The sequence below is a fragment of the Typopeltis vanoorti genome, chromosome 15 (assembly GCF_054136105.1).
Source record: "Typopeltis vanoorti isolate ZY-2024b chromosome 15, IOZ_Tvanoo_1.0, whole genome shotgun sequence".
NCBI classification, from domain to species: domain Eukaryota; kingdom Metazoa; phylum Arthropoda; class Arachnida; order Uropygi; family Thelyphonidae; genus Typopeltis; species Typopeltis vanoorti.
This window is the reverse complement of record NC_143563.1, coordinates 14,845,001-14,870,519: the sequence shown is the minus strand read 5'-3', so window position 1 is coordinate 14,870,519 and position 25,519 is coordinate 14,845,001. Positions and strand designations below refer to the sequence as shown.

The window sequence follows — 25,519 nt, the reverse complement described above, 5'->3', positions numbered from 1 at the left end:
TTGTTGATAGTATTTTGGCTGTAGCCATTTTTAGGAAGGTATTGCTGATCATTTTTAATTCATCTTTAAGTGCTTGTTCAATAGAACAAATCTTCAAAGCCCTGTTTGTTGCTTTAAGCTGAGATGTTGACAAGCTCTCATCACTTGTCAAATAAGAATGACTACAGTTGCACCTAAGGATGAAGATATTTATCACTGGATATGTTAACATTATTATTATTATTAGCTTGCTATTAGAAAAACAAGAGCAAAAAAAAAGCAACATACATGACAATACTTGAAATATGCAAAATTATGTTGAACTCTAAAAGTTAGCCTTCACCCCCCCCCCTCCTCTCCATTCCTTTCCATTTAGTTTGAATGATATTTTTTTGGAGATACAGTTTGTTTTATGGTGGGAACTCTCTCTCTTTTGGTTTGAAGATAGTTTAAAAGCAATTCACAGACTGGTAGAGGAAAACAGACCAAACCTAATATGGCATTCTGTAAGAAATGAAAATGTATCTCTGACCAATACAAACATGCCTGAACATAAAGGAAGAGACTTCAGACTAAATAGTTTGAAGATGGTGAGTTATCCAGGAAAGTGAATCAAAGTTAAGGTCTCTGTATTAATTCTTGACATGTTGTTTGCAGATCAGCCAGCAAATAGTGCTTATACAGAATGTAGGTCATAGTATGAGGCAAAGTGGAATTGGTTAGAATTATGGATAAGATACCTAAGGTCCTGAGACCAGTATATTATCTGTTAATAATAATGTATGCCTTGATAGCTCACTCTTAAAGTAGTTTAATGAAAAATTTACTTCTTTACTTGGGTGTGAATTATGTGTTTGACAGGGATGTTTAAAAATGCCTGCTCTAGACAAACAAATTGTTTTCCAGCAAGTTTATTTTATGCAAAGAGCTACCCAAGTTTCTGAGATATAATAAATTTAGTTTAATCCTTTACCCAAGTGTAAGCAAACAATGTTTGCAACTGAAATATCTTCAGAACTGAGGCAACTCGTGGTGAAGGTGGACCAAGCTCTTGTCACTTGTCTTAGTATCTCCCATAATGCAAAGCACATCTCCTTGTGGGCTACTACGCAGACCAGTTTCAACCTTTACTGAGGTCTTGTCAGTGGGAGTCAGACACAGACCTCAATAAAGGTCGAAACTGGTCTGGGTAGTGGTCCTTCCCTTAATGCATAGCATTATACATGTCCGCAAGGAGATGTGCTTTGCATTATGGGAGATACTAAGACAAGTGATGAGGGCTTGGTCCACCTTTACCACGAGTTGCCTCAGTCCTGAAGATACTTCAGGCGCAAACTTTGTTTGCTTACACTTGGATAAAGGATTAAACTAAATGTATTATGGTCTAACTAAGTGGGGGAAAAACTTCCAACAAGTTTCTGAGAAGAAAATCTTGCCATCCAGAGACCATCATATTCATCTGTTGTTGATAAGCTTTTATAAAAACGCTTTTCACATCTGTGATGATGAACCCATGTTTTTCCAATCAGAGGATGGAAGGATGGGTTCATCTTTTGGAATGCAGAAACCAACTACTGATTGAACCAATCACTGAAACTTAGGTTTCTATAGCCCAAAAGTAGGATCATCTTCCTTGGGAACCTCAATATCCAAGCAAGAAGTGATAATGAGATGCTTGCCATTAACAATGACCTAACCCATCTATCCACCAAAATACCAGATAATCCTCATAATCCTGCCAACTCCCTTAATCAGTTCTCCATGCAAAGTGATATGATAGTGTTGTCCTTAACTTAGACCATAATTACACTGAAGTTTCTTTTACTAAATACATCAGTCATCTAGTCTAGCTTATGTCTTCATGACATGAGATAGACTAGACTTCAGAATGCTCTCCATGACCAACTACTTTTTTCCTATGTTCAGATTACTGTTCGTTTTCCTGATCCAAACACTTGTTCTGATCAAATAGCAGAAATCATTCTAACTGGAATGAAAACCTTCATCACCATTCTACTCAAAATCCTTAGCAATTGTCCAAGTCCTAGTTCTTCAACAAGACATTACAAGAAAAAAGTCAGCTTCAAACCAAAAGTGAAGGTTACACTTAGCCTTAACTGTAACTCATAACAGGGGAGGGGGGGGGGAATCCAAATCTAATAATGAAACATCCAAATGCAGAAACTAACATCCTATTTAGCAGTTTGAGCCTTCTACAATTAGTCCCTTTCCAGGACACTGAGTGCAATTTCTGTCATCTCATGCTTATGCCTCTCATTCATCTTGATGATACCACTGCAATCACCAAAAGATAGGGCAGGCCTCCATGTATCAGCATGATAATCACAGCAAATTACCTCTCGCATTACTAAGTAAAGCGCCGAGATTCTTCAAATCTTTCATCAGAAAAAAATCTGAAGAAAATCGGGATAGTTTTGAACGAACATATCTACTTCTGCTGTTATCCCTCCTGTTGCACAAAACTTGTGCTTCAGAATTATCATCTATTCTGGTCTTTAAGGGTGCTTAAGAGTCAAAGCTATATAACTGAGAGGGAGACCTCCACATAGCCTTTAAAAGGAATGCAGAGAAACGATCAGGACTTCTGACCTAATGTCCAATCCTCACCTTCTCATGGTGCATCCTGTTAGGTATCTACCTGGATTCTGAACGAATGATGATGGGCTGGCAATTTGGGATTTAGCCGACCAAACTGTATTCTTATTGGTTTACACCAAAATAAAAAAAATGATGGTACAACATGACAGAATTTCATGCTGGCTGGGGCATTGCCCGTTTAAACAAGGCCCCCATTATTTTCACCAGGGAACCAGGGCAAACAGCAAAAAGTCAGTTACTGGAACAAACATACCCCAACTCAATATCACCAGAGTTCAAGATTGGTACTATCAACATAAGAAGCCTGAATGGCAAAGAAATGGAGCTAGCTGAGGAATTGGATAAGTACCAGATCGATATAATAGGGGTGACTGAAACAAAAAAAACGGCATAAGCTGGTGAGATCTTTCTGAGCAATAAATACAAAATGTTATATTCAGTCAATGACAATCAAGGAAAAAAAGGAGTAGCCATAGTATTCAACACTAAATACAAGGCTAAACTTCTTGAATGACAGGTAGTCTTAAGTGGAGTGATGTGTTCCAAATATGAGAATGGGGAACTGGACAATGAGACTTATTTGTGCCTATGGTCCCACAGAAGAAAGCAACTGAGACAATGAAAAGTTGGTCCTTGTTGGGGAACTAACTAGCAAAGTAGGAAATGATTGTCAGACATACAAAAATATACTGGGAAAATTTGGAGAAAAGAGCAAAGCTATTAATAATGGCACATACCTGTTGGATTTCTGCTCGGGACATGGACTGGTTATTACTAACACATGTTCCAACATAAAAATGTGCACATATTCACATGGAGAGAAGATGCAAGGAATAAAAAAAGTCTCATTGACTATGTTATTGGGGGTGCTTAAGGGTCAAAGCTGTATAACTGAGAGGAGACCTCTACATAGCCTTTAAAGGAATGCGGAGAACCGACCAGGACTTCTGACCTAATGTCCAATCCTCACCTTCTCGTAGTGCACGCTGTTGGGTATCTACTTTGATACTGAACGAACGAGGATGGGCTGGCAATTTGGGATTTAGCCGACCAAATTGTAATCTTATTGGTTAAACCAAAATAAAAAATGATGGTACAACAGGACAAAATTTCATGCCGGCTGGGGCGTCGATCGGTTAAACAAGGCCCCCGTTGTTTTCGCCAGGGAACCAGGGCGAACAGCGAAAAGTCAGCTACTGGAACAAATCTGAAAACAAACCCCAACTCAACATCACCAGAGTTAAAGATCGGTACTATCAACGTAAGAAGCCTGAATGGCAAAGAAATGGAGCTAGCTGAGGAATTAGATAAGTACCAGATCGACATAATAGGGGTGACTGAAACAAAAAAGACCAAAACTGGTGAGATCTTTCTGAGCAATAAATACAAAATGTTATATTCAGGCAATAACAATCAAGGAAAAGAAGGAGTAGCCATAGTATTCAACACAAAATACGAGGCTAATCTTCTTGAATGGCAGTCAGTCTCAAGTAGAGTAATGTGGGCAAATATGAGAATGGGGAACTGGACAATGAGACTTATTTGTGCCTATGGTCCCACAGAAGGTTCTAGTAAGGTAGAAGTGGAGGAATTTTTTGAGGCTTTAGAGAAAGCAACTGACAATTTGGCAAGAAAAAGGAAAAGTTGGTCCTTGTTGGGGATCTAAAAAGTAGAGTAGGAAATGATTGTGAGACATACAAAAATATTTTGGGAAAATTTGGAGAAAAGAGCAAAGCTAATAATAATGGCAAATATCTGTTGGATTTCTGCTCAGGACATGGACTGGTTATTACTAACACCATGTTCCTACATAAAAATGTGCACAAATTCACATGGAGAGAAGAGGCTAGGAATAAGAAAAGTCTCATTGACTATGATATTGTTGATAGTGATGTTTTCTCCCTGGTGCAGGACACCAGAGTGTACAGAGGATTTGAAATTGGAAGTGATCACTATTTAGTCTTGAGCAGGATAAAATTGAATTTCATATTGAAAAGAAGAACATGTAAGAAAGTTTTAAAGCGAATAAAAGTTGAGCAGCTCTCAGATGTGAACTGTAGACTAAAATACAGAAATATTATTGAAAAGAAAATGAAAGAGTTTGAGAACAGGAATCAAACCTTGGAGATTCAGTGGCAAACTCTGAAGGAAACATTGATTCTGCTAGAGAGGCATGTGGTGAGGTTGTGTGCAAGGATAAAAAAATCAGAACTCCCTGGTGGACACAGGAAGTTAAAGAGGCAGTGAAGGAAAAGAAGAAAGCATATCAAAAGTTCCTGGCAAATAAGTCAGCTTTTACTCTTACAGAATACAGAGACAAATGTAAGAAAGCTAAACAGTGTGTAAAACTAGCTAAACAAAAGTCATGGGAGGACTTTGGCAAGAATATAGAAAATAAATATCAAGAAGGTGGCAAAATATTCTGGAGGTTGTTGAAGAAGCTTAGGAATGGAGGAAAGAGTGCTGTAAAAGGAATTAGAGATGATAAAGGTGAATTGAAAACAGGAGAAAAAGATATCCTTGAAGTACGGAGTAATTACTTTGAAAAACTGCTAAATGAAACAAGCAGTGATGACAGCACAGTGATAAAAAACACTGACCAGGCATGCAGTCAGGAATACATATCCATACTTGAAGTAGAAAAGCCATCAAAGGCTTGAAATATGGAAAGGCAGCAGGAGTAGATGATATTCCACCAGAAATGCTGAAGTATGGTGGTATAAGAGTCATACAGTGGCTGCATAGTTCAGAAAGCCTGGACAGAGGGACGAATTCCCGATGATTGGAGTAGAGCTCTCATAGTACCCATATATAAAAAGGGAAATAAAACTGAATGTGAGAATTACAGAGGTATTTCCCTACTGAGTGTTCCTGGCAAGATCTATGCAAGTATACTTGAGAAACGGTTGAGAAGAATTGTGGAAGAAAAGCTTGGTGAAGAACAAGCTGGATTCAGGCTAAATAGAGGCTGTCAGGATCAGATCTTCACTTTACGACAAATAGTCGAGAAAGCATGGGAATATAACAAAGATCTGTATTTAAATTTTGTCGATCTGGAAAAGGCATATGATAAGGTGCCAAGAGAGAAGTTATTCAATACGCTGCAGTTATATGGTGTCAATGGGGCATTATATCAAGCAATACTTAGTCTTTATTTGAGTTGTGAGTCAGCAGTTAGAATTGAAGGAAGTACAGGAAGATGGATTAATGTTAAATCTGGTGTGAGACAAGGATGTACATTATCCCCTCTGTTATTCATTATCTATATGGATCACATTATGAAGGAATGTGGTATTAAACCTGATATCAAAATTGGAGATGTTAATGTCAGCTCTTTGCTTTATGCGGATGATGTTATACTTCTAAATAAATCTGCTACAAGTCTGCAAGATTCTCTGACTAAATTGAATAGCTGTTGTAATAGATATGGTATGAAGGTCAGCAATAAAAAGACAAAGACAATCAAAATAGGCAGAATCATTGAAAATGTCAACTGTGTTGTGAATGGAGAACCTGTGGAACAAGTAAAACATTTCAGCTACTTAGGCACAATTTTTACTGAAGATGGTAAACTAAATATAGAAATAGACAACAGAATCAGCAAAGCTGGTATCGTGGGAAGTCAATTGAATAAATTCATATGGAAAAAGAAAGAAATTAGTCGGAACACTAAATTAGCTGTATACAAGACTGTGTTCAAACCAATTTTAACTTATGGATCTGAGAGCTGGGTCAGAAGTAAAACACTTGACCAAAGACTAGAGACCGCAGATATGAGAGTCCTGAGAAAGATTAGAGGCGTGAACAGATGGCATCAATGGCAATATCGTATTAAAAATGAGGATATTAGGAAAGAACTTGACATTGTCAGCATCCAGGAATGCGTTAGCAGAGCTAATCTCAGATGGTATGGTCACTTAAATAGAATGGGAGAGGAAAGATTAGCAAAACAAGTGTTCTCTGCCAGGTTGGCAGGAAAACGACCCAGAGGAAGACCAAGATATAGGTGGATTGATACGGTACAAAGTGCCTTAGATAATAGAATTATAAGATCTGATAATGTTGGAGTCTTGACAAGTAACAGACTGATTTGGAGGAAAATTGTAGATAGGAAGTAAGTAATGATGTAATTTTTTCATGTAGTACTGTCATATCCTGTACACCCCTTGAGGGTACATGGCAGGAATTTGATGATGATGATGATGATGATGATGACTATGTTATTGTCGATAGTGTTTTCTCCCTGGTGCAAGATACCAGAGTGTATAGAGGATTTGAAACTGGAAGTGATCACTATTTAGTCTTGAGCAGGATAAAATTGAATTTCATATTGAAAAGAAAAACATGTAACAAAGTTTTAAAGCAAATAAAAGCTGAGCAGCTCTCAGATGTGAACTGTAGAATAAAATACACAAACATTATTCAAGAAAAAATGAAAGAGTTTGAAAACAAGAACCAAACCTTCAAAGATCCATGAAGATAACCCTGATTGATTCAGCCAGAGGTATATGGTTAGGTTGTACGAATAGAAAAATCTGAACTCCATGGTAGATACAGGAAGTTAAAGATGCAGTGAAGGAAAAGAAGAAAGCATATTTAAAGCTCCTGGCAAATAAGTCAGCTCAAATGACTCATTTCTCTCATATTTCATATAAATTTATTCAGTTGACTTCTTCCGAACTCTAATAGTGTAACATATTCTTCAGTTGTGACTGAGACATGAGCAATTATATATGCATCATTCACAACTCATTATTTTGATTCATCTTTTGAATGTAGTTAATGGTTTATTTCCCTAAAGATGTCCACCTAACAATAAATGAAATGTACTAGAGTTTTTAAATAAATTCTATATAATTTTTGTTATATGTGCAAGCTGTGAATCTTACTTCAATATATTACTAAATGTTGGTAGATGGCACCTCGCCTGAGATTATCTTTCCAATTCCCTTACCCCAGTGAAGTGTACTGCACCTGCTTTCTTTCTCCTATGTGAAAGATCTTCTTTCATTGACCACACATCCAATCCACAGCTTTGCTACATGAAATTCATTACCCAGTGCGAGATCACAGGCTTGCTTATTGGAGGCTTGAAAACATACTGTGTTTAGTCCCTAGAGCAAGGTTTCTGGATTATATAAAAAGTAAATTATTATTACACCCTCCATGGAGTCAGACTCATTGTAAGAGGTTCATTCAACTGACAACATATTTATCATATAGAATCTTAAAGTCGTTAACACTCCTTGCATTAACAACACAATCTGGTAATGCATTCCATTCACTGACAATTCTCCATGTAAAAAATCTACTCCTCACACCCTTCTTCACCTCATTTGGTAATCTTTCTGTTTTCATTCTTTGAACGTGTTCCATCCATTTATGTTTATATTTTCTAATTTTTTCTATTACTGGTTCTTGGTTTAATTTTTTCATAATTTCTTCATTTCTTTTGTGATCAAATAGGGTATACTTTGCAGTTTTTCTCATAAACTTCATTTCAGCTGGTATTAATCTTTGTCTTTTTGTTTTATTGTCCAGATTTCACTTCCATACATTAAGACTGGTAGGGCTAATGTATTGTATACTTTTAGTCTGGTTTGCTTTTGAACTAGGTTTAAATATAGAGTTAATTACACTTATTATTTTTAAACATTTTGCAATTTTTACATTTATATCTGGCGGCAGTGTCAACACCTCATTAACAACTACATCTTGTGAAGTTATCACCAAATCCAAAACATTAAAGTCTCTAGTTGCTTCAACCACATGCTACCTAAGATACTTATCTCTCAGAAATTCTACAAACTCGCTCTCCCTGTTCCTATACACTATCTCTTCCCTCCCGTCTATATTCCTGAAATTAAAGTATCTCATCAGGATCATCTTTTTACATGCCACATCTCTATCCTTCCGGAAAATTATATATCCTAATTCTATTCCTGACATCACATCCTCCTCCCCAGCCAACCAAGTTTCACTTATTCCAATTACTTTTGGGCATACCATCTCAATCACTGCCACAAACTCAGTTCTCTTGTTTCGAATACTCCTTGCATTTGTGTATAAACATAACAACTGCTGTGTTTGAGGTCATCCTATCAGCACCAACATTCTCTATTCTAGCTGCTATACTAGACTTCTCTCTTCGGTTTGACCACTCCCGTTTCCCTGATCCTGATTGTGATTTCCATTCTTACTTTAAAACAACATTTAAAAATATGTAAAAAATCCTTAGCTCACCCATGGTATGAATGTACCATAGGTTTAAAGGGAGCCGCATAAACACTCCATTCCTCTTCTTCATTTGACAAATCTGTTAATGCACAATCATTCAAAACTTCAAGATCTTCTTGAGCATGAGGATAACCTTGTGAACTTCAATGCTAACAAAACATGGTTCTTTATTGCTTACAAGAAAGCACTCGCTTACTTCCCTTCCTCTTACCTTTGATAATACCTGGATCACCAAATAAGATCAGATTTCTTAGGTGATTACATTTCTAGCCTTTCCTGATACAAACACATATCTACAGTCTCTTTAGCCTCCTTTATCTTCTTTTCAACTGTACTGTTCTCACATTTAGAGTGGTGAACCAAAAACATCCCAAAAAGTTCTTGCTATCCAGAAAAAAGCAATTAGTTGATTTGTTCTCTCTAACTCACACATACAAATTCACTCTAATTCATAGATTTTTCTACCTTATGACACTTCAATGGGTATTTTCATGGGCAATGTTCTAAAGAACTGACCACCATCATTTCTCCACTTTCTTCTGACTATAAAAATATGAGAAGTGGCAGATTAACATCTGTTTAGAGTTCAGATTCAAATCTACCAAGCTAACTTCCCCCTTTCATTCTATTTACCTTTTGTTTACAAGAGAACTTTCTTAATCTGTCTTTCCCAAAGACTACAACTTCAGATGGTCAAGAAACACCCTTTTTTCTGATTTCCTCTTGAATGATTTGCAATTCTAATTTATTGCATAATAATTATTTTCTATGATATGAATTAGCATCATCTAAATATGATATGAATTAGCATCATCTAAATCTACATACTTTGTATATTATATAACCATGTAAACACATAAAAATGTAATATAAATTATTATAAGAAAACATTTTTTGAAAGAATTCACAAAATTAGAATAATTTTTAATGCAGTTCAAAATATTAGAATAAGATAAAATGCCCAAAAATTGCAGTCAAAGGGAAGCATGATAATTAGAACTTTGTTGCATCCCCTTAGTTTTTATGGGGATGTGACCATTCATAAAATGATTGGGCATATTATTTACAAGCAGTTCAGTCTTTTTTTTTTTTTAAATCAAAACATGACCATATGGTCTGCAGACTAGAAACAAGTTCATTTTTCTCTCATGGGGGCAACTTCTTGAAGACGTTGATTCACAATTCCCCACAAATTCTCAATATGGTTTAAATCTAGTGAATTTGCCCACCAAGAAATTACACTGATTTGTGTTTCTTTGAGTCATCTAGTAGTGGTCTTGGAAGTATGACAAGAAGCTGAATCTTGCTGAAAAAGGAAATCATCACATAAATCTTCCAATGCTGGTAACAAAGTGCTCAAGAATTTCTTGGTATACTTTTGGAGTTGACTCTTTTGTACACAATAAACAGCCTACCTGGGCCCTCTGCAGTCATGCAAGCCCATAACCATGACAGAGGTTTCAAATTTCGATGAACGTTTCATGCATTCTTTATCAAATGCTTCTTGCTTAATATGCCAAACACGTATCCCTTGATGACCATGGGACAAACAAAATATACTTTCATCACTTAAAAGTACCTTTTTCCAGTCCTCTTGACCCCCCCCACAACAGGTCTTTGCTCATACCATCACACTCTAGCTGCCTTTTGCTTGGAAGTCATAAGCGGATTGTCTTAGGCACATGTGATTTAAAACCCAATTTGTGAAGCTGTCTCAACGTCATAGATTTAGACACATTCGCACCTAGTTTTTTTCCCATCTCCGGTGGAAACCTTACACTTCAGAAACAGTTTTTCTTTGCAATATTCTTCAATCTCCTCTCCTCTCTTGAATTACAGGGTGATTATAAATTTACTCAACTGAAAGTTTGAATTTGCCAATTGTTTACAAATCGCTATAACCATTCCTTACACCATTAGATGTCATCATCATATTATTACAAACTATTGGAGATGCCGAATTCACTGTGATGTGTACATGTTCACTTCCAGAGTGAACAAACCTTTGTTCATTCTGGAAGTGAAATGTCTTTTTCCCAGTCACAACGAGTTTTCATTTTGGAAAGCTGTTATGCTAATCATTCTTACGCATGTGTTGCCAAGGAATTTCGCGAGAAATATTTGGGTACAGCAGTCCCTCAGAAGTCAATGATAACGAGATTAGTAGCATTTTTGGAAAACTCAATCAGAGTTGAGTTTTCCAAAAAAACTCAACTCTGATAGCAATCACTCTGGAAGATCCTCCATTTTGACTGATGATAAAATAGATGAAGTAAAGAGCACTATAGCAGCCCCCAACAACAAAACAAAAATCCTTAGGAAACTTGCCATGCAATCATCAATACCATACAGTAGTGCTCAAAGCTGCAAAATCGTTATAACACCTTCATATCGTGTGCACTCAGTCCATGAACTGAAGGACCTCAGATAAAGGCAAACAAATATTTTTCTGAGGATGGTAATGCTCTATCATTCGTGGCAGCATAGAGAGATTCTTGATACAGTTTTCTTCAGTGATGAGGCCTAGTTTCACCTCAGTGGATATGTGTGAAAATCACATGACCAAAAACAATAGCATTTGATCATGTAAAAATCAACATGCTTTTCATGAAGAAGTTTTGAATTCTCAAAAAACTGAAGTTTGGTGTGCAATATCATCATCCCGGCATCGCATAGTGGAACCATTTTCTTTGAAACGATGGTGAATAGTTTCTACCAAAGATATCACACAGTTCATGGAACTCTTCGATGTCAGCAGGCACCATTGTTGGTTCTAGCAAGACAGTGCCACATGTCGAATAGTACCATACATTTTTTGAAAGAACTTTTTTTGGTGACCATCTCATCTTGAAAGAATTGTGGCCTCCAAGATCACCAGATTTATCAACAATTTTTTTTCTTTGGGAGTATCTCAAAAGTGTTGTTTATTGGAGTAATCCTCACACACTGGATAAACTAAAAATGAACGTTTCAACAGTGACTGAAAACATCAGTGTGCAAGTGCTTCACAAGATGGCGTCAAACCTTGTGAAAAGAGCATGAGTTTGCATTAACAAAGGAGGTGGCCACTTTCAACATGTTATAATGAGGTTCCTATTCTTCTGTTATAAAGGTCCAATTATAATCTGTATTTGCAGCCATTTCATTTTTCATATCCTAGTAATTAACCTTGAAACAGATGTGTTATTTCTGGGTTGTGCAACTTTACGATCACCCTGTAGTTATTACTTTTCGACTGCTATTGCAGCGATTATTCTGAAAACTCCAGTTATTAGAATAACGTCTCAATATTTTATACTCGTGCTTGCTTGAGAATATTTCATAATTCCTTAGCTATAACCTTTTGAGTTTGGCTTTCTATGTGTAAACACAGCAAACGAAACTTCTTAGATTCTGATATATCACTCATTTGACCCATGTTTAGCAAATGATTATTGAAATCCATGCACAAATGATTCCTCACATGAGTCAGTACTGTATCTACTGAAATATACAAGCCATGTTCAAAAAAAGACCGAACTATTGCTATAAAAACTTTATTGCTCATTTTACAACATTTTAAGCACTGTCCCCTTCAAAGTAGTCCCCCTCTACTGGCAATACACCATTCCCAATGTTTCTTCCATTGTTGGAATGCTTCCTGGAACTCACTTTCTGCGATGGAACACAATTCTCTTATCGCATTTTCCTGAATCTCATTGCATCTTGGTTTCAAGATCATAGCCATAACCCCATCTCATCTCCTGTTATGATGTTCTTAAGAAAGTTTTTTCAACACTGATTTCAACACAGTTCTCTTTCTGATCACCAGTCAACAAACGCGGCACAAATTTTGCACTAACACAACGCATCTAAAGTTTTTCAGTCAAAATTTGATTGCAAGATCCTATGCTGATGTCTACTTATTAAGCAACTTCTCAGACAGTTAAATGACTATTTCCATGAATCATAGCATGAACTATCTCGACATAGTCGTTGTCTGCTGATGTGGAAGTTCATCCAGGTCTGGGATCTTCACCGACTGATGTTCTGCCTTTTTTTTTTTAAATGCTTAAACTACTCATAGCACTGCATTCAGCTCATATAGTCCTCCCTGCATACTTGGTTAAGCAACTGAAATGTCTCTAAAATTTTTACCAAGTTTGCAGCAAAATTTCCCACACATACACACACACCTGCACGTTCATTTCAGTGGATGTAACTCAACGACTAATGCTCATACCAGAACAGGGAAAATGGCAGTTTATTGGTCAAAACCTGCCAATAATGCGCTATGTAGCAGCAGTATGCTCTGTGCCGGTTGGCACATTATTTAAAAAGTTCAGTCTTTTCTTGAACACCCCTAGTACTACTGTTTCTATGCTCTTCGCAAAACAAATTGGAAAAATTTGAAATATTCTAATATTTTGAACCACGTTAAAAACTTTTCTAATTTTGTGAATGTTTTCAAATAACAGTTTTTTATAATTTTTATGTGTTTATATGGTTATATAATCTACAAAGTAGATTTAGATTATGCTAATTCATATTTGGAAATAATTATTTTTTATGAAATAAATTAGAATTGCAAATCATTCAACACATTTTCTTTGATTATTCTAAATTTTTTGATTTGGAGGTGTATACTGCACTGATATATTATGGTGAATGATACCAAAACATGGTCCATTCTTATTTCTTGCAATTTCTTGCTTATATCTCTTCACTTCCCTTCCTCTTAAAGTAAATAAGGAGCTAATGACCCACTAGGTATTGCTTCCATTTGTATGAAATACCAAAAAAAAAAAAATCATAACTTATACATTCATCTTAACTGTTACCTTAAAGAACCAGAGCAATTCAAACTAATGCCATTAGTTTATTTCTAAAAAGAAAGCTTGGTAGCAGATAAATTTCTGCTTACTTCCTGAATGAATATTCAATGAAATTAGTTTCTTATTCTTACTAAAATACCAGTTATCTGAACAACTAATCATTTCATAAGATAACATTACATTCCTTACTATGCTCTTTTACATCTTAAAAGACAGTTTTAATGATAATATTCAAGATTAATGTAAATAAGCTTTTCAAAGAATGCACTATTTTCAAATAAGAGAATGGGAATTTCATTCCTTTTTAAGGAAGCAATAGGATTATAACAGTATGCTTTTTATTTATTTATTTTTTATTTAAAGAAATCCTTCTGTTGTATCTATTGAGCAGTCAAGTGGTTTCTAAAACACATTTCAAAATTTCTCAAATTCTTATCCTAACTGGATGCTGAAAAAGGAGCAACATAATATGACTGACTCAAGTATTGTACCCTATATATTAACTGAAGCACAACAACAAAAATAATAAATATTACACTTGCAATTTTACTATCTGAATTAAATAATGAAACATACTTTTGGTTTATGATGTTTTTTCCTTCCATTGGCTGGTATCCAACAAAATATCTTTTTCCTATTTCTTCATGCTCTTTCTTAGTTATTTCATCTGTGTGCATAATATATGGGTATGATTTTAGTATATCTTTGAGATTCATGGTAGGATCCAGCACACAAGATTTTAAAAGAGTCATACTCAGGACAGAATCAACTAGTTTCTAAGGAGAAAATAGTGCATTAATTTTTCTAACAGTATTAAATACTGAACTGCAGTCAACTATCACTGTAGCAAACACATGCATACCAAAGATATCTTTAACTCCAGCTTAATAGTAACAAAATTGATATAATGATTTTCTCTTTCCAGTAGCACTGCCACTATGTTGATTTGGGTTAGGATTTTTGTTTGTAATGAATTCCATATAACAATGTTTGCTATAGTAAGAGTGAACTTAATTTATATATAAGTAATAAAAAAATAATAAAATATAATAAAGCATCCACAAAATATTAAATATAACATTAAACATAATACATGTGTCAAGCAGACTGACAAAGGCTTGTGAGCTGTCTTATAAAAACTGCAGATAAATTTCTGCAGAATGATAAATAAATCTTTATTAACATTGCTTTAATAAATAAACTATTTCTCCCCATCCCGAATGTTATGATGAGAATATGGCCAGTTTCATTTCGTATACCCCAAATTCAACATCAGAGTTAAAGATCGGTACTATCAACATAAGAAGCCTGAATGGCAAAGAAATGGAGCTAGTTGAGGAATTAGATAAGTACCAGATCGACATAATAGAGGTGACTGAAACAAAAAAGACAAAAACTGGCGAGATCTTTCTGAGCAATAAATACAAAATGTTATATTCAGTATTCAACACTAAATACAAGGCTAATCTTCTTGAATGGCAGGCAGTCTCAAGTAGAGTGATGTGGACAAATACAAGAATGGAGAACTGGACAATGAGACTTATTTGTGATTATGGTCCCACAGACGGTTCTACTAGGGTAGAAGAGGTGGAATTTTTTGAGGCTTTAGAAAAAGCAACTGACACAATGGAAAAGGAAAAGTTGGTCCTTGTTGGGGATCTAAATAGCAGAGTAGGAAATGATTGCCACACACAAAAATATTTTGGGAAAATTTGAAGAAAAGAGCAAAGCTAATAATAATGGCAAATATCTGTTGGATTTCTGCTCAGGACATGGACTGGTTATTACTAACACCATGTTCCAACATAAAAATGTGCACAAATTCACATGGAGAGAAGAGGTAAGGAATAAGAAAAGTCATTGATTATGTTATTGAATAGTGATGTTTTCTCCATGATGCAGGACACCAGAGTGTACAGAGGATTTGAAATTGGAAGTGATCACTATTTAGTCTTGAGCAAGATAAAATTAAATTTCATATTGAAAAGAATAACATGTAAGAAAGTTTTAAAGCAAATAAAAGTTGAGCAGCTCTCAGATGTGAACTGTAAACCAAAATATACAAACATTATTCAAGAAAAAATGAAAGAGTTTGAGAACAGCAACCAAACCTTGGAGATTCAGTGGCAAGCCTTGAAGAAAACAATAATTGATTTAGCAAGAGAGAAATGTGGTGAGGTTGTCTGCAAGGATAGAAAAATCAGAACTCCATGGTGGACATAGAAAGTTAACGAGGCAGTGAAGGAAAAGAAGAAAGCATATCAAAAGCTCCTGGCAAATAAGTCAGTTTGTGCTCTTAGAGAATACAGAGACAAATGTAAGAAAGCTAAACACTGTGTAAAACTAGTTAAACAAAAGTCATGCAAGGACTTTGACAAGAACATAGAAAATAAATATCAAGATGGTGGCAAGATATTCTGGAGGTTGTTGAAGAAGCTTAGAAATGGAGGAAAGAGTGCTGTAAAAGGAGTTAGAGATGATAAAGGTGACAGGAAAATGGTCTTGAGCAAGATAAAATTAAATTTCGTATTGAAAAGAATAACATTTAAGAAAGTTTTAAAGCGAATAAAAGTTGAGCAGCTCTCAGATGATGAACTGTAAACCAAAATATACAAACATTATTCAAGAAAAAATGAAAGAGTTTGAGAACAGCAACCAAACCTTGAAGAAAACACGGATTGATTCAGCCAGAGACGAATGTGAGTGAGGTTGTCTGCAAGGATAGAAAAATCAGAACTCCATGGAAATCAATCAGAAAAAGATATCCTTGAAGTATGGAATAATTACTTCGAAAAATTGCTGATAGCACAGTGGCAAAAAACACTCAACAGGCATAAAGTCAGGAATACATATCCTTATTCTTGAAGTAAACAAAGCCATCAAAGGCTTGAAATGTGAAAGGCAGCAGGAGTAGATGATATTCGACCAGAAATGCTGAAGTATGGTGATATAAAAGTCTTACAGTCGCTGCACTGCATAGTTCAGAAAGCCTGGACAGAGGAACAAATTCCTGATGATTGGAGGAGAGCTCTCATAGTACCCATATATAAAAAGGGAAATAAAACTGAACGTGAGAATTACAGAGGTATTTCCCTACTGAGTGTTCCTGGCAAGATTTATGCAAGTATACTTGAGAAACGGTTGAGAAGAATTGTGGAAGAAAGCTTGGTGAAGAACAAGCTGGATTCAGGTCGAATAGAGGCTGTCAGAATCAGATCTTCACTTTACGATAAACAGTTGAGAAAGCATGGGAATATAACAAAGATCTATATTTAAGTTGTGTCGACCTGGAAAAGGTATATGACAAGGTGCCAAGAGAGAAGCTATTCAATACGCTACAGTTATATGGTGTCAATGGGGCAGTACATCAAGCAATGCTTAGTCTTTATTTGAGTTGTAAGTCAGCAGTTAGAATTGAATTGAATTGAATGAAGAATCTGGTGTGAGAAGGATGTATATTATCCCCTCTGTTATTCATTATCTATACGGATCACATTATGAAGGAAAGTGGTATTAAACATGATATCAAAATTGGAGATGTTAATGTCAGCGCTTTGCTTTATGCAGACGATGTTATACTTCTGAATAAATCCGCTACAAGTTTGCAAGATTCCCTGCCTAAATTGAATAACTGTTGTAATAGATATGGTATGAAGGTCAGCAATAAAAAGACAAAGACAATGAAAATAGGCAGAATCATTGAAAATGTCAACTGTGTTGTGAATGGAGAACCTGTGAAACAAGTAAAACATTTCAGCTACTTAGGCACGATTTTTACTGAAGATGGCAATTTAAATATAGAAATAGACAACAGAATCAGCAAAGCTGGTATGGTGGGAAGTCAATTGAATAAATTCATATGGAATAAGAGAGAAATTAGTCGGAACACTAAATTAGCTGTATACAAGACAGTGTTCAAACCAGTTTTAACTTATCGATCTGAGAGCTGGGTCAGAAGTAAAACACTTGACCAAAGACTAGAGACCGCAGATATGAGAGTACTGAGAAAGATTAGAGGCGTGAACAGATGGCATCAATGGCAATATCATATTAAAAATGAGGATATTAGGAAAGAACTTGACATTGTCAGCATCCAGGAATGCGTTAGCAGAGCTAATCTCAGGTGGTATGGTCACTTAAATAGAATGGGCGAGGAAAGATTAGCAAAACAAGTGTTCTCTGCCAGGTTGGCAGGAAAACAACCTAGAGGAAGACCAAGATATAGGTGGATTGATACCGTACAAAGTGCCTTAGACGATAGAAATATAAGGTCCGATAATGTTGGAGTCTTGACAAGTAACAGATTGATTTGGAGGAAAATTGTAGATAGGAAGTTAGTAATGATGTAAATTTTTCATGTAGTACTATCATATCCTATACACTCCTTGAGGGTACATGGCAGGAATTTGATGATGATGATTATTTCTTATGGGTTCCTTCCTTTTCTCCTCCATTCCTTAGGAGGGTTCAACCCGTCCTAATCATTATTGATGTATGGAGTAGAGCCTAAATGAGCAAGATGCAAAACAGTTGCAAATCTCTGAAAATAAAATCCACAGAAAAGTCTATGGACGTGTAAGACATCACAACAGGAGAATGGAGAAAAAAAGACAACCAAGAACAATTTTAACTCTATAGATCGCAGGATTTAGTGTATGAGATTCGAGCAAGCAGATCGAGAAGGCTTGAACATGTGGAAAGAATGTGTAAAAAGAGAATGGGTACACAAGCATCCAAGGTGAAGCCTGATGGAAAGCGACTCTGTAGAAGACTGCAGATGTGTTAGGAGAATAACATCCAAAAACTCTCATATGAAATGGGAATTCAGAACTGGAATGGAAAAGCTCAAGACAGAAAGGAATGAAAGAGGTATGGACGTTCTTAAGCTAATTGAACCTCTAAGGTTCAACTAGATAAAGAAGCATAATAAGATATATTTAAGGAATTTGGTTCACAGCATTTTAAAAGAGGGTATGGTGAGTAATGTAACAATGTCTTCTTTTGTCTTAGTGGTGGTGGCATGTTAATAGAGATAATTGCAGGAATTATTTCACCATAGACATTCAAGGCAGGAAATATTTCATGCAATAGGCATAAAAGAAAATTGCGTTATAGTAATCACTTATTTATGTCATCTTTGTGTCAAAAAAAATAGTTCATTGCTTTAAACACACACACAGAAACAAACTGTCATGTAGCATGTGATATTGGTAATAATAATAGTAATGATATTTGTAATTGGCAAAACTCAATACACTTGGAAATTTTTGCAAAATCATTATTCTCTAGTATATAAACACGTGCCAGCCTCGCTGGTCGAGTGGTTAGCGTATCTGCTCTCTAGTCAAAAGGCTGCAGGTTCAAATCCTGCATTAGGCATGGATGTTTATGATTATCTTCCACCTTCATGTTTTCACTCGAGTATAAATACACTCTCCCAATATGGACTGGGTCACCATGGGAGTAGTAGACCCAAACCTCCTGCAATGGGAGAGGCATTCAGCCTGCAGTGGGTAGAAAAATAGGCTGTTCATCATCATGACTGTAGATCTATGTGTATTCTCAGAACAGGCAAACTGGCCTGTTCTGAGAGACAAAAATTCGGAGTTTCCAGGTGAAAAAACCCTCTACAGAGGTAGAGGGTTTTTCTATGGAGACCAGCTAACTCACCTTTAGTCAAAAGACCAGATAAAAGTTCATCACGTCATGGATGGGAATCGAACCCAGGTCTTTCTGACCAAAAGGGATTCATCTACGCCAACTGAGCTATGGAGACTTAGTAGGTATAGACTCTGTTGTAGTCAACTAGTTGACTAAAAGCATTTGAATTACTATACCATTTTCTATATAATGCAGATAGGATTAAAATCCCTTACTAACATTATACTGCACTACTGTACTTAATTAACTACACTATTGTACTTAATCAAGTAAAGATGTAAAGGAATCCTTTACATCTTTACCTGAAAGAAAATTACCATATTTAGTTTAAAAAAAAAAAAAAAAGAAGCTATTTCACAAACATCATGAAGATTTATAAAATGTTTTGATCTCTTCCATGTGCGCTTCTTAATGTTTAAATATATCAAGTCAAATATTATCTGTAGATCATTCCCTTAATGTCTTTAAATATTCAAGGTATACATTTTTGGTCGTTTTTATAGATAGAAATACACTTTTATTAATACAGACCAGTATTTTACAAATAAACATTTATTAAAACCTACCAGTTTCGCCAGCAAACTGTCTGGCTTTTTCAAGGTATTATGGAGATATGAAAGTAAATGCAAATTAAAAGGAACATAAAAAACGTTGTAAACCAAACTAGTATCTATGGTTACACGTTTCGCGTGACAAAGATGGCTTATTGTTCTTATTCATTATCATGCATGCGTGTTTGTTGTAGACTTGTAATGTGATTACTGGCTAGCTGTAGTTCAGATTGACTGAGAGAGAGGATCAAGTTTTTCCACGAACTGTTGAGAATTATACCCTGATTTCTGTTGAGGTTTCCGCTGGTTATTAGTACTATTGTGGCTTCCTTAAAAACACGATGCCTGTAGTCGTCATCGAGATATGGCATGGAGCTGTTTTGCCAATCTATCGTGTGGTTAGACGTGCAGAAATGATGTGCTAAGCCGGAAGAAATGCTTCTATTGTGGTTTACATCACCAACATGTTCTTTTTGTCTAATTTCTAAACTTCGTGAAGTTTGTCCAATGTAGGCAAGACCACAGGAGCAGGGAATGTAATATACTCCTGGATATTTGTAGAACGGAACTGTATCTTTTGGAGATCCTAAAACTTGTCTGATGTTGGTGGTTGGTTTGAAGACCACTCTGATGTTGTTGGCTCTTAGTATTCTTGCTATTTGATAAGAAATTGACTTGATGAAAGGTATCACTACAGTAGAAACGTGCTGACGGTGGGATTCTTCTTGTCTGGGGTTGTCATTGTATAGATATTTTTTGATGATGTTTTGAGGATATCCATTTTGTGATGATGTGTTGGCTATTAGTGAGAGTTCATTCTGTGTATCCTCCTCTTCTGATATAAACTTTTGGGCTCTATGTTTCAACATGTGGATAATACTCAGTTTGTGTGACTTGTGATGGTTTGAAGTATAGTGAAGATATCTTCCAGTATCTGTGGGCTTTCTGTAAATGGATAATTTGACACTGTTAGGTTGTTTTTTTATCAAAATATCTAAAAAATGCAGTTGGTTGTTGTTTTCTACTTCCAGAGTGAATTTTATCTTGCTATGTATTGAGTTGATTTTATCCACAAACGATTTAAGGTTGTCTAAGCTGTCTTGCCATATGATGAATATATCATCCACATATCTCCACCATGTAGATGGTTTCGGAGAGATTGCAGAGAGAATTTCTTTTTCAAGTTTTTCCATGAAAAGGTCTGCACAAGATGGTGATAGTGGGCTTCCCATTGCTAGGCCTTCTAATTGTTGGTATATGGTGTTGTTAACTTTGAAGAAATTAGATTGAAGGCAGTGTCTAAACATCTGTGTGATGTCTAGAGGAAAGAGGTCTTGGATGATGTTTATTACCTCGTCTACTGGAACATTGGTGAAAAGGGATACAACATTATCCCACGATGAGTCTTTTGACTCCATGGAGGCCTGAATAATAATCTAGGCTGGCTAGCATGTCAGTTGGTGCAATCGTAATGGCTTGGAGTTTATTTACAAAATGTTGACTATTCTTGATATAGGATTCTGATGATCATATTTTATTATTTAATAAGTTTGCAAGATGTTTTGCCAAAAAGTAGGTTGGTGATGATCTTCCATCAACTATTGGACGGAGAGGTATATCCTGTTTATGTATTTTAGGTGTTCCATATAGTCTTGGGGTGATAGGATGTGAGGATTTTAGTGTTCTCTTCACTTCTTCTGGCCAATTGTTACAATTTCTGATTAGTTGGTTTGTTTCATTATGATTTTTAATTGTGGGGTCTCTGTCTAGGATTTTATAAGTTGAGGTGTCTGATAGTAATACGTTTAACTTATCATAATAATCTTTAGAGTTGAGGATAACTGTAGAATTTCCTTTATCAGCTTTTGTAATAATGATATCTTTATTTTTCTTCAAGTTGAGAATTGCCTTTCTTTCATAAGGAGACATGTTGAGAACAGGTTGTTTTGCTTTGGCTAGGATTATTGTACTTTTGAATCTAATAGTGTCTGCAACGTTTTTTGGTAGTGGATATAGGCCTTTTTCAATTCCACACATAAAATCCATTTTAGGAATGTTTTTGGGTGTAATCGCGAAATTAAAACCTTTTTTTAGAATATCAGATTCATTTCTTGTGAGGTTATGATTTGACAAATTGAAAATCACTTTGTCATCCGGGAGGTTGTTTTGTGTCCGATATTTTTTCTTGTAAAGTTCGTTGAATTTCCTAATTTGTTTATCCTTATAAAGTTTGAAAGTTTTTTCGTAATTGCGTTGTATCATTTGGTCTAGTTGATTCCATATGGTGTATTCTACGTTGTTGGAAATTTCATCAAATAACTTGCGGCAATTACTATCACTTTTATTAAGTTCGTATCTCGTGTGTTGTATCCTTTCTCTAACAAGCGCTAATGAAGTGCGTAGATAAATTTTTTTAGCTGATATAGAGTTGATATGACCTCTGATTATAAGGAACTTAGGAATTATGGAGAATTCCCTGCAACGTTTAAGGAACGTTAAGTGGTTCAAAAGTTTGGCTTTTCTGCATTTTTTTCTTTCCATACACCGAACTTTGTGTTTCATTAAACTATTCAACGTATACATTTTTGGTCGTTTTTATAGATAGAAATACACTTTTATTAATACAGACCAGTATTTTACAAATAAACATTTATTAAAACCTACCAGTTTTGCCAGCAAACTGTCTGGCTTTTTCAAGGTATTACGGAGATATGAAAGTAAATGCAAATTAAAAGGAACATAAAAAACGTTGTAAACCAAACTAGTATCTATGGTTACACGTTTCGCGTGACAAAGATGGCTTATTGTTCTTATTCATTATCACGCATGCGTGTTTGTTGTAGACTTGTAATGTGATTACTGGCTAGCTGTAGTTCAGATTGACTGAGAGAGAGGATCAAGTTGCCTACATTGGACAAACTTTGTGAAGTTTGTCCAATGTAGGCAAGACCACAGGAGCAGGGAATGTAATATACTCCTGGATATTTGTAGAACGGAACTTCAAACCATCACAAGTCACACAAACTGAGTATTATCCACATGTTGAAACATAGAGCCAAAAAGTTTATATCAGAAGAGGAGGATACACAGAATGAACTCTCACTAGCCAACACATTATCACAAAATGGATACCCTCAAAACATCATCAAAAAATATCTATACAATGACAACCCCAGACAAGAAGAATCCCACCGTCAGCACGTTTCTACTGTAGTGATACCTTTCATCAAGTCAATTTCTTATCAAATAGCAAGAATACTAAGAGCCAACAACATCAGAGTGGTCTTCAAACCAACCACCAACATCAGACAAGTTTTAGGATCTCCAAAAGATACAGTTCCGTTCTACAAATATCCAGGAGTATATTACATTCCCTGCTCCTGTGGTCTTGCCTACATTGGACAAACTTCACAAAGTTTAGAAATTAGACAAAAAGAACATGTTGGTGATGTAAACCACAATAGAAGCATTTCTTCCGGCTTAGCACATCATTTCTGCACGTCTAACCACACGATAGATTGGCAAAACAGCTCCATGCCATATTTCGATGACGACTACAGGCATCGTGTTTTTAAGGAAGCCACAATAGTACTAATAACCAGCGGAAACCTCAACAGAAATCAGGGTATAATTCTCAACAGTTCGTGGAAAAACTTGATCCTCTCTCTCAGTCAATCTGAACTACAGCTAGCCAGTAATCACATTACAAGTCTACAACAAACACGCATGCGTGATAATGAATAAGAACAATAAGCCATCTTTGTCACGCGAAACGTGTAACCATAGATACTAGTTTGGCTTACAACGTTTTTTATGTTCCTTTTAATTTGCATTTACTTTCATATCTCCGTAATACCTTGAAAAAGCCAGACAGTTTGCTGGCGAAACTGGTAGGCTTTAATAAATGTTTATTTGTAAAATACTGGTCTGTATTAATAAAAGTGTATTTCTGTCTTTAAATATTTTTGGATCAATATGTTGTAAGGATCACCTTCATGATCAAATTCACTTCTGGGTATACTTTAATAAAAACTTTACGAGCTACTGACTGGACATTACTGGAGTTAGACATAATGTGTTGACATATAAATGGTAAAGGGTTAGTTGCACATCCAATTTCATGATGGCAACTGAAGCTTACAAAACAAGTGAGGAATGAAGACTGCAAAACTTGTAATAAGGTATTTATTTTGAAACAATATTTTGTTTTTCTGAGAGATAAAATGAAACAATGAATACAAAAGACAGAACTCATTTCTCCCAAGCAAATAAAATTAATGCTTTTTCTGCTCCTTAGTACAAAGTCAGGGCTAAGGACTATTAAACAAAAGTCCTTAGTAAAAAAAAAAAAAAAAAACCACCGACTTTTACAATCATTTAAATGTCAGCAGAAACAAAAGTACTTCCTGGCATGAAGTATTATAGTTGTACTTCAAACAAGAAAATTCTCTTTTCAGTACTATATGATAACATCTACATTATTATTAACCTTCATTCCTTTAAAGTTACATGATGATCAGCATTCATTTTGAAGAGTATGACTGTGTCAAGAATAATTACTTTAACTTCCTGATGTTTTGACCATCATTTAAGGTCAAAACATCTGGGGAGGGGGAGAAAAACTACATTCAATTTCAAACAGTATGCAAATGACAATGATTTGATCAACCATTATTCTACTGGCCAGACCTCTAATAGCACTTCCCTAGCACAATTGGAAGAAAAACTGTATGTTGCACCCTTCGAATGCAAAAGGGCTTAAGTTAGATTCTCATCGTTACGAGAGGAATCTTTATATGAGCTTTTTTTTTTTCATTTGAAGGTAAGTTAGCTGATCTCATATGGAGGGAGAGGGGTTTTTATTCCCATGTATAGGCAAATCAGCCTTCAGAACACATGCAATTTACAGACAAAAAATACTGCTGGTGGTGGAAATGGCATTGATGGAGAATTAAGTAGTAGTGGAGACGAGATGTGTATGGTGGAGTGGTGTCCATGACAAGCCCTTGGGAGGTGTCACATAGTAATAATATATATATATATCATCAGCCATTGTCAAGCCACTGCTGGATGAAGGCCTTTCCAAGATTACTCCAAAACTGTCTGTCTGTGACTCTCCTTTCCCATGTCACTCCTGCAAATCTGATGATATCAATTCACTGTGCTTTAGGTCAGCGTCATGGTCGTTTTTCCTAATGTGGAATCCAATCCAGTACTTCTTTTTCCCATTATTGATCTTGTCTTTGAGCAATGTGCCCAGCCCACTGCCACTTCAGATGTTTCACTCTTCCTATGATGTCAGAGACTTTGGTTTGATTTTTTATCCACGTATTCCTTTTGTGATATACCAAGCATACTTCTTTCCATACTAAATTGTGCTGTTCTTAATTTTTGAATTTCCTTTGCCTTTAGTGTCCATGTTTCACAGTCATATGTCAATATAGGAAGAAGAATATATTGGTTAAGATCTTTTCTCTTCAGGCATAATGGTAGTTGGCTTTTGAATATTGAATGTAATTTTCCAAATGCTTTCCGCCCAAGTATCATGCGTCTTAATTTTGTCCCACTGATATCTGTAATGATCTACTTGTTTAATTTCACCATTATTGATTTTTATTATTTCTGGCTAGACATAGCTATTGAACATAACTTGGTTTA

At 35.6% G+C, this 25,519-nt stretch overlaps 1 protein-coding gene across 1 annotated transcript in view; it reads right to left on the bottom strand.

Annotated features, from left to right (window-relative positions):
* Window positions 1-25,519, bottom strand: part of LOC150098406 (prostaglandin E synthase 2-like) — a 130,554-nt gene that overhangs the window by 72,748 nt on the left and 32,287 nt on the right. The window contains exon 3 of the mRNA XM_090405225.1: window positions 14,226-14,425. Within this exon, the coding sequence (XP_090261351.1) occupies window positions 14,226-14,425 (200 nt within the window). The remainder of the gene's footprint in view (window positions 1-14,225; window positions 14,426-25,519) is intronic.